Source organism: Anthonomus grandis, chromosome 1 (assembly GCF_022605725.1).
Source record: "Anthonomus grandis grandis chromosome 1, icAntGran1.3, whole genome shotgun sequence".
Lineage (NCBI taxonomy): Eukaryota > Metazoa > Arthropoda > Insecta > Coleoptera > Curculionidae > Anthonomus > Anthonomus grandis.
The window spans coordinates 53,080,646-53,094,929 of record NC_065546.1 but is presented as its reverse complement, the minus strand read 5'-3'; the positions used below and the strand labels follow the sequence as shown (position 1 = coordinate 53,094,929).

General features: G+C 32.7%; 1 protein-coding gene across 10 annotated transcripts in view; it reads right to left on the bottom strand.

Annotated features, from left to right (window-relative positions):
- The window catches only part of LOC126733620 (disks large 1 tumor suppressor protein), an 825,690-nt gene that overhangs the window by 60,386 nt on the left and 751,020 nt on the right, over nt 1-14,284 (bottom strand). For all 10 annotated transcript variants that reach the window (XM_050437042.1, XM_050437028.1, XM_050437022.1 and 7 more), the window contains one exon: nt 3,442-3,655. In XM_050437042.1, the coding sequence (XP_050292999.1) occupies nt 3,442-3,655 (214 nt within the window). The remainder of the gene's footprint in view (nt 1-3,441; nt 3,656-14,284) is intronic.

Below are 14,284 nucleotides of genomic sequence, written 5' to 3'. Positions count from 1 at the left end.
CAGAACAAAATTGATACATTTCTCAATTATTGAGGAAGAACTGGAAACAGTCGAAGTTATAGAAGAATACGAAGAAGTTATGGCTAGCTTAAATTCGGATTTGGAGTCAAACAACGACTATGTAGAAATGGACGACCCAATTCAATCACCTTCTCTAATGGAGGCATTTTCAGCAATGCAGACAATTTAACCGCGAACGATAATAAAATCGATAGTGCCTTGAAATATTTAGAAAAAAATATTGAAAAAAAGTACTACTTGGAGAACAAAAAATGCATAAGCAAATTAAAATTACATACTTTTTATTACAAGTACAGAGTAAATATGTTTATAAAATATTTATAATTTACTGTGTATAATAATTTTTAAGTACATAAATACAATTTTTTTTCCAAGATGGCAGCTGGGGGTCATTGGAAAAAAAAATTAAATGCGAAGGGTGGTCTTGTGGCACATCATTCTGAAGCTCCTGACGAGTACTTTATAACCCTAGAATATAAACTCAGTGGCAAAAATATCAGTACGAAATCAAATATCATTGTGCAGTTAAAATATTCTCATTTAGTTTTCGGTAGTTTAAAATGGTCAATTCTCGTCCATTAGAAGAAAAAATCAAAGCGATTTTTATTTACGGTGCGACGCGTAACTTTCACAAAACCGAAAGGATTTTTAACTCGTATCTAAATTTACAACTACTGGTAGTGTAAACAACAAAAAGCCCCCAGGAAACCCCTCGTCCATTTCGAAAGAAAAGCAACTTCAAATAATTGGTGAGATGATAGCTAATCCCAACAATCAACTTCCTCCGTCGCGAATGAACATGAGGTTTGTCCTTCTACTGTATGGAGACTTTTTAAAAGGAATAAGTATCATCTGTACAAAATCCAAATTGTACACCAGTTAACTGAAGAGGACCCTGATCGAAGAACAGAATTCTGCCAAACTATGACGGAAACCATTGCACGGCATCCTATCTATCTCCATAATATTTGTTTTAGTGATGAATGTATATTTTTTTCTTAACGTGTAGCGTTTTGTTTTTCTATTTCTTATGTTCACTAACGCTCCATTGATATTTCATTAATTTCAATAATTATATTAATAATTTCAGTCAATTTCTTTTATCGATATTTCTTTAAATTCTCACTGTCAATGACACATTACTACTGTAACGCATCACTCTCCTGGTTTTATTATTCATGCTTTCTGTTGACGGTCCGTCACTCTTCTGGTCGGTTTTAATTAATGTTTTCTCTGATTGGATTGACATTGACAGCTCAGGCGAGAGGTGGGGTCGTAACTTATTTAGTCGGTACTGCATCCATTTTTCGAAGACTTGTTCCCGTGTCGCAGGTAGAAGCGCACGTAAAAGGCCAGTTTTTTATTTCCGAAATTTGTGAAGCAGGAAGTGGCCAATATGGTTTATAATTTATAGTCCTTAATCTTGTTCCTTTAGGGAACTGTTTATTTCATAATTCTGGTGCAGGATGCCCGAGATTTTAATGGATAGATATTGAAACTTAGCAAGGTGAGTGTGTCACATTTTGAGCGCCCTTCATTTTTATCGACAGTGAATACAATGGCAACCGTTGTTTTAGGGTTTTACTTTTCCGTTTTCCTCTTTATTCTTCTTCAATTGTTGATGGCTGCAGGATTTTGATTTCCCCGGGAAATTGCTGTAAGCTGTGGAGCTGGAGCCAGAGTTAGAGCTAGTATTAGAGATTCCCAGTCCAGATAGCTAAGCTACAAATGGCATACATTCACAGCCTCGATTTTGAAGGCCAGCCGTTTATATCTTGGAGGAATATACAGGCCAGTTTATTCCATTTATTTAAATATTATTAACCATAGATTTGTCTCACATATTTAAATTTTTATTAATATACCTTTAATTTCAATTTATTGCTACAAATATTTAATCAATATCATAATTTAATACGTCAATTTCTTATCTATAATTTTAGTTATTTTTTGTTCAGTATTTTTCAGTACCTTTTTTAGTAGTTAAGTAGATATAACTCGGTTAAGGCTAATATGCCTTAGGTAAAAAGGTTCATGAACTTTCCCCTGCGTAATACAAATATTTACTAAAAACTTGAATAATTGCAATTTATTTTTCAAGTGCTGAAATCTACCTAGTAGTGAAATCATAATTTAAATGTTACTTTTGTCAAACTTATTTTAATCACATCAACATTATTCATATTTTAATTCATAATAAATTATTAACATTTAACAGATTAGAACATGAGGTGTATACATATCTTTGATGTAAATATAATTTGGTTGTATTGTTAAGATATTTTTTTTTGCCTCTTTAAATCTACTTTATCCAGGGTCATTTAATTGTTAATTGAAACCTATATACCAAGTGTTTTTCTTAGTTTTCTTTCATTTATAAAAAAAAAACTAAGTGGCGCACTCTTATTTAATAGTTATAATCAAGTTTATATTCTTTAATAGCCAGTCATAAGTGAACCTTCGAACAATCCCAAGCCTCCAATAATTCTGAGCTACCGTCTGCAAACTCTTGGCAAAATAGTAACACTGTAAAGTTAACGCCACCAACGGTAATGTTCGTAGATAAAATTGTCGTTATTGAAGTGAATCCTCACGTCTTCCGGGAAAGTCATACTCAATATCCAGAAAAAATAATATTGTGGGGCCTCTATTCATCGAACAAAATTTAACAGGGGACCTGTATTTGGATATGCTGGAAAATACTATTGACCCTCTAATCACCGAAATTGTCGAAACGAATCCTAATGAATTCGATATGGATATTGTATTCCAGCAAGATGGAGCTCCACCATACTACTCCAGACAAACTATTTAGATAACAATTTCTCCGGTCGTTGGATTGGCCATCGAGGACCTGTGGAATGGCCAGCTCGCTCGCCAGATTTTCAGACACGTCTAGACTTTTTTTTATGGGGCTATTTGAAGCAAAAAGTGTACGAAACTGAACCTGCTTCAGTATTGGATTTACGACAGACAATAACGAAAATTTTTAGAAATATCGATGTTAGTGTATTTGAAAATGTTCGGTGTGAAATTTCGGACCGACTGTTCTTGTGTCAAGAAGTTCAAGCAACTATTTCCAGTATCTTCTCAATTGAATTCAATGTATTTATTTTAGTAGGTAAAGATATTAAATTTATATTTTAGTGTTATAAAGTACTCATCAGGAGCTTCAAGATGATGTGCCACAAGACCACCCTTTCCATTTAATTTCTTTTCCAAGATGACGCCCATTCATCAATTGCATTACCTCAAGTTTCAATATTTTGAATTTATCCATTCAAAAAATAAAGAGGTGGGGAGGGGGAGAGGATCTTAAAGAAAAGCACTGTATATACTGTACCTTAATCCAACCTTCGTTAAATTTATACCGTGAATTATCCTGTATATTAATGGAACCATAAATAGCTAACAACCTACCTTAAGTGCTTGTGCGGCATCTTCATGGGTAGCATTGCGAAGGTTGACTCCGTTAACGCTGAGAATCTGATCTCCTCTTTTAAGTTCACCGCAGGCATCAGCCGGGCCCCCGGCCAGGATGAACGAAATGAAAATCCCCTCGCCATCCTCACCGCCGACAATGTTAAAGCCAAGACCGGTGTTTCCTTTTGTGAGGGTCACTGTTCGTACTTCTCTGAAAAATAAAACAGAAACGTTTAAAGGTTTGTCCTCACAGTAGTAAAAAACGAGTTTTCGACAAATAAACATGCGCAATAGAGTAAAATGCGTTCGCACACAGACTTCAAATCAAAAGTTTAATAGTCTTACACAAATTTCTGATCGCCATCTGATAGTCAGACTTGTTTTCGGATTAATTTCAACCAAGGCGTCAGAGAATTCGTGTAGGCAGTCAACGCCGATCTTCTGAATATGAACCTAACCTATAAATTGTGGTTTGTCGTTTTGATAATCACTGATATTCGTTTTGAAATTTTATTTTATATTCTTATAATAGTCTAAAAATACATTAAGGAAATGAGTGAATGGGAGTCACCGGAAGAATCTGAATTATCAGAATATTCTGATTTCAACTTAGAAGATTTACTTGAAGACCAGATAAGGCCCAAAAAGCAAAACTATTTAGATGAAACCGTGAACAAAGAATTTTTTTTATAATTCGTTGGGGAAACGAAATTTCTCCCATCGACGAATTCACCCTTGGCAAATATGGCAGTGTTTTGCCTTGCAGAGTGCAGAGTAGAATTGGACGCGAAGAGTTTACCCAGTAAGTTGGCTTTTTCCCTTGCTGTTACCGCGATAGAACCATCATCTGCTGTTAGGGGTGGCAAGGCCGACTTAGCAAATCCTTGACTAACGGCTTTCGATACCGACCAGAAAGATCTTGTTCCATTTGGGCAGTTAAGCAGTTTGTTTTTGATCCTGTTGTTGTTGTGACTCTCTTATATATATAGGCTATATATCAGCATTATTCGAAATGGTCCAGGAGCAAAAACGACAGGAAGAAATGATTTGTTAATGACATTTCAAGTGCATTCAACACAATGAATTAGAAGTGTTAAAGAGAAACTGAGGAGTGTGAACTATAAAACTGTTACCACTACTATTTGGAAAAAACATGTGTATAAATGTTACAGATATTCCCAAACTCAGGAGATAATTCCCAACAACCAGTGACGAAGAATGTAATGGAAGAGTAACCAAATTATGGAGTCATCATATTATAGGGCCACTTTTTTATTGATAATACTTTAAACAGTCAAAAATTTCTTCAAATTCGATTCAAATCCTCCTGCGATGGGTCTATTTTCAACAAGACGGCTATCAGAATGACCTTATGGTAAAAAAAGTTAACAAATACTTTTCTTAACCGTCTTATTAGGAACTGGCTAGAATAAATGGCCTTCTAGTTCTCCAAATTTATCCCAAATGACTTATAGGATTATTTTAACCATTGATGGAGACCATTTAAGAACCCGAATTTAGTAGACCAACAAATTTAGGGAAGTGTCGAAAAAAATTGTTAAGTTGCTAAGAGTTTTATTGCTGTATGGTATTAAACTATTTCTACTTTTATAACAGTTTCCTTTATTTTACTTTCACTTTTTATTATTCGCCTTTAAGCACCTCTCTATGCTTAATGATCGCTTCCCCAACCTGTATACTGCTAATAGTGTTATTGCTATTTCGCATAGTATTAGACAAAAAACTTTTACATTTAATTGCATTCCTATATTAGGGCCATCTATAATTATTTCTCTGTACCCAAAAACCTAAAATTCATATTTTTATGTATCCGATTTTTAAAAAAACAGGTAGACCTAATAAAATCAATTAATTATACATTTATCTATATTTAAAAGATTAAATTATCAAATTAATAAAGAAGATTCTTTCTCCTTGTGAATTTAAATTACTAATGACTTCGTATAATATACGAATTTACCTAATTACACCTCTTATAAACATGTCCTAAATAGCTTACTTTTTAGTAATAAAATGCCCTGGGAGCGACCAAAGGCCAATCTAATGGTCACGAAGTGAATTTATAATCACTTCTTGACGAGAAAGTTCTCTAATTAGTACGTCTAACCTACAGCCGACAGAAATAGAATAGATCTAAACATATTTTTAGATCAATGGCCACTGAAATACAAAAATGTATAATTAATAATAAATAAATCTCGTATAGTCACAAATTTAGTATGTGGTCGGTCTGCGTGTGAATATTTTAGGTGTACTGTTTATTATTGTAATGTTTGTTTTGAGGTCAGTAGGCCGTGAATTAATAAGTAATGGATTTTTAATCTCAAACAGAACATTACCGGATGCCCTTGTAATTGAATTTTATGCATGAGCGAGTTTTCACGAAACAAGCGAATTTCTGCTTTTTTGATAATTGATTGCAGGTATACGGTAAAAATATTACATTACGAAGGGCAAATGGTGAAATGTCCATAGTGTGAACATGTGAAAACATATCAGCAGCCTTTCTCTCCTCAATAAACACAATACACATACAAGAGGCTTTCTTAGTATTGCAAAAAAATTTAGTTCCTTGAATCAAAATAAGCTATTGCAATCACTTTTAAGATACAGGGTCATAAACCTACAGGAAAAAACATTTTCTTTTCTCGCACACTTGGCCCATCTAGATATTTCTGTGGAATTTAGTACATCATCAAAAGACCTTTGCTAATAATGTTCACATAATTTTTTCCATTTTCCAGAATGGCCTTGTCATTTAACAGTAATTTTTTTTTTATTATTTCATTAAAATTTTAATTTCTTTGACGATTACAAAAACCTGACATTTACAACAGTTTTTAAAAATGACCACCTTCAATGTAAGGGTCTATCCTAGTCACATCGAATAAAACAAACTATAGCAAAGGTAGTCGCGGAACGACCTTTACCTTTGCTATAGTCTGTTCTATTAGAATATCGGGCTCCTTAAATGTTTTCTTTATTTGTGGAAATGTATGACTTTAAACCCTACATTTCTGCTATGAGTATTCTTATGATTATTACTTCGTTTATCACCATTTAATAAAGTGTGGCACCTTTGACTCCGTGATTTCGTTAAAAGGTTCTAATCCGGGTCAGTGCTTTTATTATTAAAAGGTAAGGTTACAGCTGTCTGTTTGTTTCTTATTATTAAAAGGTGTTAAAACTGAAGTGCCGAATAATGTTAGATTTCCCGACCATAGTGGTTTCTTTGGCCAACGAACCCCCGGGAGAAAAAATCCCATTACAACGTTTAAAAATTTCCGAGATCTATCGAATCGTTTCACGAGAAGCGAAACTGCTTGTTGGGGTTTTGGCATAAAAAATTAAGAGATACGCAGATTTGGATTTTTGCATTTTTAATAATAATATCTCTTCAAAATTCTCTTTTTATGATATATCGGAAGCAATATTTATTATTCTGAATTTTTGGAAAAAAGCTAAATTTACCGCAGTAGTGTGATAAACTGACAAGACAATATTTAAGCTGTCATAGATATCATATGCTTTAAATATTTGATTATTCGATGAGTTTAAAAAAATAAGTAAAAAAGCAGCAGTGATCTGATTGGTGCGAACGTCTAAAGCGATCTTTTGACGTCTCAAAGCGATTTAGATGATTTCTATGTACGAATGGATGATCAATTTAAAAAATCTGACCTATACAAAAACCTCATTCCTGCAAGTTTTGAGATCTCTAAGCCTATTAGCGTTTATTGTAAATAATAATAGTATGCCCGTTTATTTTTTAGATACGGAGAAACTGTGAAAAAATTAATTGTACTGCAACATGATTTGTTTATGCTTTTTCTACGTTTATATACTTAGTAGAGCCTTTTTAAAAAAATATTTTTGTACAAACGACTGATACGAGTCATCCATATATACAGCGTGTTTCATTAATATTGCAAAAAAATTCAGGGGGAGTTTCCTTGCTTAAAAATAATAAAAGTCTCTATAAATAAACCTATGTCCGCAAATGCTTAATTTTCAATATAGAGGGTCTTACTTTTATTTTTATTTTTTCTTAATAATTTTGGTAGTTGGCATCTGGGGGTTTTTTGATATGGTAAATTCGAATTTAATGTTACGAGGGTTGTCACTTGTAGAGGGCGCTACATACACGGTTTTTTATACTTTAAAGCGTGATAATTTTTTTACGGTTGCTTAAAATTTATGTTTTTACAAAAAAATAAATTTATCTATCATTTTCACGTAAAAAAGATATCTTGGTCAAAGTCGCTACGAGCCAGCGTATTCGAGATTTTTGGAATGAAAGTAATAAATGCATTACATTTTAACGTTTTAGATTTGAGATATCATCAGCCTTAAATATGGAATCTGGAGTTTTTATTCACCATTCAATGCTCTTTTGAAACTTAATACAAACTCAAACACAAAACTTAATAAAACTCAAAATAAATGTAGATATTTTATTAAGTTTTGTTTTATATTTTTTTATTTAGAGAAAAACAATTACCCAAAGTTACGACAAATATCTACTTTTAAAAAAGCCACTTGGTGGAACATAAGTTATAACAGTTGTTCAAAATGTGAACCCCTGACTGCAATACAGGCCTCTATTCTACGACGCATCGATTGGCGAACTCGTTCAAATATTCCGCGTGTGTGTTTAATCTGTACTAATACTGGGGTTGTATAAACCAAATGGTTAAGGTGACCCCAAAGGAAAAAGTCCAAGGAATTAAGGTCCGGAGATCTGGGAGGCCGAGGTTCAGTTCCTTTCAACGATTCGGATACACTGTGTTCAAATATTCACGTGCAACTAAACTGAAATGAGGTGGGGCTCCATCGTGCATGAAGTACATTTGCAATCTTAACTGCAATGGAACATTCTCCAAAGGAACAAATGACGATGAACTTCTTCAGTAAGCCTCAATGGCAAAAAGAACGGGCCTATGAAATGATCTGCAACAATTCCAACCCATACGTTAAGAGACAATTGATGTTGATGATGCGCTTCTAAAATTGCATGTGGATTCTCATCCGCCCACAGGTGATTATTGTGAAGGTTCATTATGGCTTCTCTGGAAAAATTTGCGTCATCCGTGAATAATATTAAATTTGTCTTAAAAACTGGGGGTTTTTGCCAATTTTTTGTTGCATCCAACGGCAAAAATTTAGCCTTAACGGAAAATCAGTCGGTAATAGTGCTTGTATCCGCTGGATATGATAAGGGGATAATAATAGTAAATATTTTAACAGCAAATTCCTCTCATAAAAATAATGAGGTTAGGTTAAATTTTCCTAATCCGAAAATGAAATGCAACCAAGATACAGGGTGATAAACATTTAGTATTTTTTTTGAATTTTGTCTATAACTTAAGCAGTTGTTTTTTGTTTTTAACTAAATTTGGCATTTGAAGGTTTTTTTATATGCCAAATCTAATTTTATTAGTTTTTTTTTAAGTATCTCATAGAGGGCGCCCCCAGCCACATTTTAGTGGTTTTTTGAACTCCGTAGCTTTTTTACGCCCTGTATAATTTTATTTCTTATTTTAAATATGCATTCTGCAAGCATTTTTGCTTACAAAAGGTATACCTTAAAAATTTCTCTAGGATTACTCTTTTTCTAGATATGTATATTTAAAGACATGAAAACCATATTTTAAACTATTTAATTATAATAATAGCTATATTACACTTTAAATGATTGATAAATAAAAATATGAAACTAACTAATTATTTAAAAATAAAAATTATAAATATTTGCCAGCAAATGTTCCACATGGCCTCCATTTGTCTCAAGACATTTTAAAATTCTTTTATTAAAAGACCGCCGAATCTTAAAAAAAAAATTGCTCATTTCGAAATGACTCTTGAATTGAATTGTTCCCTTGTGTTTATTTGATTTTCGTAAACAATGGATTTCATGCTAATTAATTTCATCTATCCAGTTGAAATTAGCATTAAGTTATTCTCTCACGGGTCTATCAAAATGCGCAGGAGCGCCGTCTTGCATAAAAACGATATCTCGGCGCAGATTTAAAGGCAACTCTTCTAAATAATCAATGAGTTTTGTTTCTAAAGTTTAAATTTGGAGGTAACTCGTAAGGTCCTAAAAAAAAATGTCTATAACACCACACCAAATATTAACTTTAACTTCGTGTTGAATGTGTCTTTCAGTAATTAGGTTTGGATTTGCAATATCCCATGAATGTTTGTTTCTAAAATTAAACATTCTCCGTCGGGTAAAAGTCACTTTACCCGTAAACATAATTTTATTAATAAATAGGGGATCTTGATTTTGTTGTTCCAGGATATAGCGGGCGAAATCTCATCTCGCTGGAAGATCTGTCTCCAAAAGACTTTGTACTGGCGTAAAATGGTATGGATAAAGACGCTCACTATGAAAAATTCTTAATTCAAATTCCAGTTCTTGTCGCCATACGCCTTACACTTATTTCTGGATCTTCAGCAACCTGGACTAACATTTCTTCTTCTCAGTCCACATTACGTCTATTTGGACGCCCAACATCTCGCTTTGGCCTGAATGAAGCCGTTTCCCCAAGTCTCTGGTAAACGTGTTTAAAGAGTTTAAAATCTGGCTGCCTCCTATTTAGATACAATTGCGCATAACGTCGACAAGCTCTTAGACCACTGTAATTTGCTTGGGCAAAAAAACAAACCATATCTCGCATTTTCGAATTAGAAAAATAATGATGTCTAGGCATCTTGACCTAAAGTGATAAATAAAGACTACTGGAACTAACATTAACGCAACAACTAACTATTAAAAACTAACAAAAATAACGGAATAAAAGGTAATAAAGTAACTAGTCGTGTGAGCTAAAACGCGCCACAGTAACTAAAAAAACATAAATCGTGTCAGTGACTTTGTTTTCATTTTTTTGTTAGACACAGCCTATTTAATTTTTTTTTCAACTTAAAGTAGAAAAATGTTTATTTTTTCTTGAGCGCATTGCAAGTTTTAAGTCCAAATATCTCGAGAACGATAAATCCTAGCGACATTTTTAAAGTATAACTTTTTTAAGGAAAAAGTGTAGAAAAGTTATGGAGTTTAAAAAAAAGACTAAAATAAGGCTGGTGGCGCCCTCTATGAGATGATTTTAAAAAAATTAAAGTTTTATATTTGGCATATAAAGAAACCTTCACATAGCAAATTTCATTAAAAACAAAGAACAAATGCTTAAGTTATGAGCAAAATAAAAAAAAAACTTAATGTTTATCACCCTGTATCTTGGTTGCATTTCAGTTTCGGACTAGGAAAATTTAACCTAACCTCATTATTTTTAGGAGAGGAATCTGCTGTTAAAATATTTACCATTATTAATGGGACACCCTGTATAAGCTTAGAGCAATCTTTCTAGTGCTTGTTGCAGGATTTTCCCCAATTTCACGAAGCACACTTCCAGTGTCACAAAGGCGCTGATGGAGACGGGCAAATATCGTATGATGTGGGATAACACGATTAGGATATTTCTCCTCATAAAGACGCCTGGCTGCTAATGAATTGCCGTTGGCCAAACCATAAACAAAATGCATATCGCACATGTTACTATTTATGTAAACCATTGCAAAAAATTAATAATTTAAAAATGATTAAATCCGTTCGGTATATTGGATAAATGGATACTAAATGTATGTACGTTACAGGCCTTTACATACATATTTTTTTTGGGTATTTCTGTTGCCTTTAGGAATTTGTTATACACAACATTCCTTTTACATTTATTATTTAAATTTTTTAAAGAAATTTCACACAACTTAAACATAATTAAAAGTACAATTAAATATCAATATATACAGCGTGTCCGGATAAGGAAAGTGGGCGCGTGCACTCGGAAAACGTTGGAAAACAATGTTTCGAGAAAAATAATCATATTATTGAACATACAAATTTCATTTGTATGTTCAATAAATTTACATTTTGTGTAAAAATGTCCTTTCATTTAAGTTCATAAAAAGTACGCAACTTTCTATACATCAATTTAAAAAATAAAATTCATTTGCAAGTTAAATAAATTTTTGTTTTGTTTGTTTTAAGATTTTTTTTCGTTTAGTTTATTTAATTTCACTAGTTATGATTTATTGATATTTTTTCTATAATATATCATTATAAAATGTTGTATCCTTATTTTCAAATAAAAATCTAAAATGTGATATTTTTTTACAAATTAATGTGGATTTTTCCAGTAATTCGTTGTACTTTTTAATTTGATGATTTTAAATAATTTCACAACACGACACTTTGAAATAACGTAGCCTAAATTTTCTGAACCACTGTTAATGTCAATAATGCTGGTAATATTTTAAAAAAATTAATGCTGTACTAAACCTAAAATTTCATGAATTTAGTTTAACACAAAACAGTAAAAGTTAAAATGTTACCTTTTCAATTTCTCCTTATTCTTAAACTTTCTACTAATGGTGGCAAATCCTGCCCGTATCGGGGATCTCTCCCTGCTATTTTTCTTCGTCATTCTCAGTAAAAGTACACCCCACGATCGAACTATTATTATTATTCACAAGGCGCCACCTTTCACCCGCACTTCACATCACATTTTTTAAGATTTGAAGTCCGACGGCCATCGCTTCAAGGATAATCCCAAATTTATTGTCAATGCCATACATATTATTAATAAATTAACTATGTGAAAACGTAGTAACCGTTTTAGCACAAACGCGCGCTACGACTGAAAAACATTTTCTACCTATAACAGCATTGTTGTACCCAAGACCCAGACTAGTGTGTCAGACGGTAGACCTAGTGATCGGCGATAGTCGGGTCGGTATAAATAAAAATCTTTACCGATATGATTCATTAAATTCATCGTTATTGAAGGGAGGATGCCATAGTTTCTTTTAAATATAATCAAATATTAACATATTGAAATACATAGGAGTGAGTCAAATTTGAATGGAATTGCGGTTTGTTATTGTCAACTCATTACCTTATCTGGTTTCGACTTTTTTATGTATGTCATTATTTGGTACGTTATTAGAAGTTAACATGAATTGATGATTAACCATGGGTTAATAAAATGACTCATTTTTTAGGCACGGTATAATATTTGAGAAACGTAAACCTGCGAATGTTTGTCTTAGTTTATTTTATCTTATATAGTAATTAATTTTCATTCATTAACGTCGGATGCTATTCATTCTTCTATAACAAATCCTTCAAATTTAGAGTGCTTTATCAGTTAAACTAGTGTAATAATTTTCATATGTTCCACTAAATAAGAGCATCAAGGGGTTTATTAGTATAACGCGATCTTAAGATCTTGCTAAATGCAATTCCCAAAGGTGCAGAAATGTTAATTTAATTCTTAGGATTATTTACTATTCTTAGCCTACTGCGGCTCGAGATGTTAACATATGGTGAAATTACTTTTAAACGTCTAAATTGAAGGTGGAATTTCAAATACAACAATGCTAAATACGGTTCTAGGATTCAGTTAACAAACTAAAAACATTCTTAAAAATTAAGTTGTTAAACTAATTATAAGTCTAGCGGTATTTTAATAGTAAATAGTTTTTAAACATTTCATGTAGGATCGTCTTTTTTCGATAACTGTTGACTTTAGGTATAGGACATGATGCATGAAACATACGTAGAATACCACGCGAAATTCAAAAATGAAATAAAAAAAAGGTGCTTTCATTTGAAAAAATTAAGTTGACGGCCGTAATTTATTTTTAAGCAACCCTGTATATACAAACTTCACGTACAAAAATGCGCAACTTGAAATAAAAATCTACGGGTCCGAGGATTTTTTTTTCGAACACACCCCTGAATTTTAAATGAATTTAGACATAACTTTTGGGATGCACTGTATATCGTTTATACAGTGCGAACGTAAAGGTTGGAATAAATTCATTTCATCATTCAAGTTACGGTCATCAACGTAATTTTTTAAAATGTAAACACCTATTTTTTATTTTAGATTTAGGTTCTACATCAAATTCTAAGTACATTTCATGTACCATGTCCTATACCTAAACTCGACCGTTGACGATTGAACACAATAAAAGGCTATTTTGGAGTTATTCATATAAAGCAACCTATCAGTTATTGTTTGGTTATTTACATTTGTGGTTGGTGTTTTTGATTGTAAACTTGTCACAATTTGTTGACATCAAATAATTTTGAGTGAATTTAGTTTGATTTAGATGCCTAAGCAAAGTTTTGCTTGTGTTGTTAAGTTTATCAAAAGATAAAATTAAAATTTCAAAAAATGGTACGTCTTAGTGAGCGAGAGCGAAGAGAGATTTTGATGATGATTGGTTATGGAAACAGGATGCGCACTCAGATGGAAGTCTGTGAAATTTATCATGCCAAGTATCCTGATAGGCCACGTATATCTCAAAGTACTGTCAGTAAAATAGAACAGAAATATCGGGATTTGGGTCATGTCAGGGATAATTATACGAAAGGTCGGTCAAGTATATCAGAAGAGAAGCAACTAAATGTTTTGCTGGCAGTTGAAGAAGATTGCCATAAAACGACTCGCAATATTGCGTTAGAAAATCAGATATCCCAGACATCCGTCGTTAAGTATTTAGGTATAAATAAATGGCCCCTTACAATTGGTTCATGAACTAAATGAAGATGACCCAGATAGGTGTTTAGAATTTTGTGAGAGACTTATGGAATTGTGCCATGCTAATCCACAATTTTCAAAAAAAATTGTATTTTCTGATGAGGCGTTTTGTCTTCATGGTAGTGTAAACCGGCAAAACTGCCGATATTGGGCTACTGAAAATCCGCACTGGATGATGGAGTGCCACAGCCAAGTCCCTCAAAAAGTAA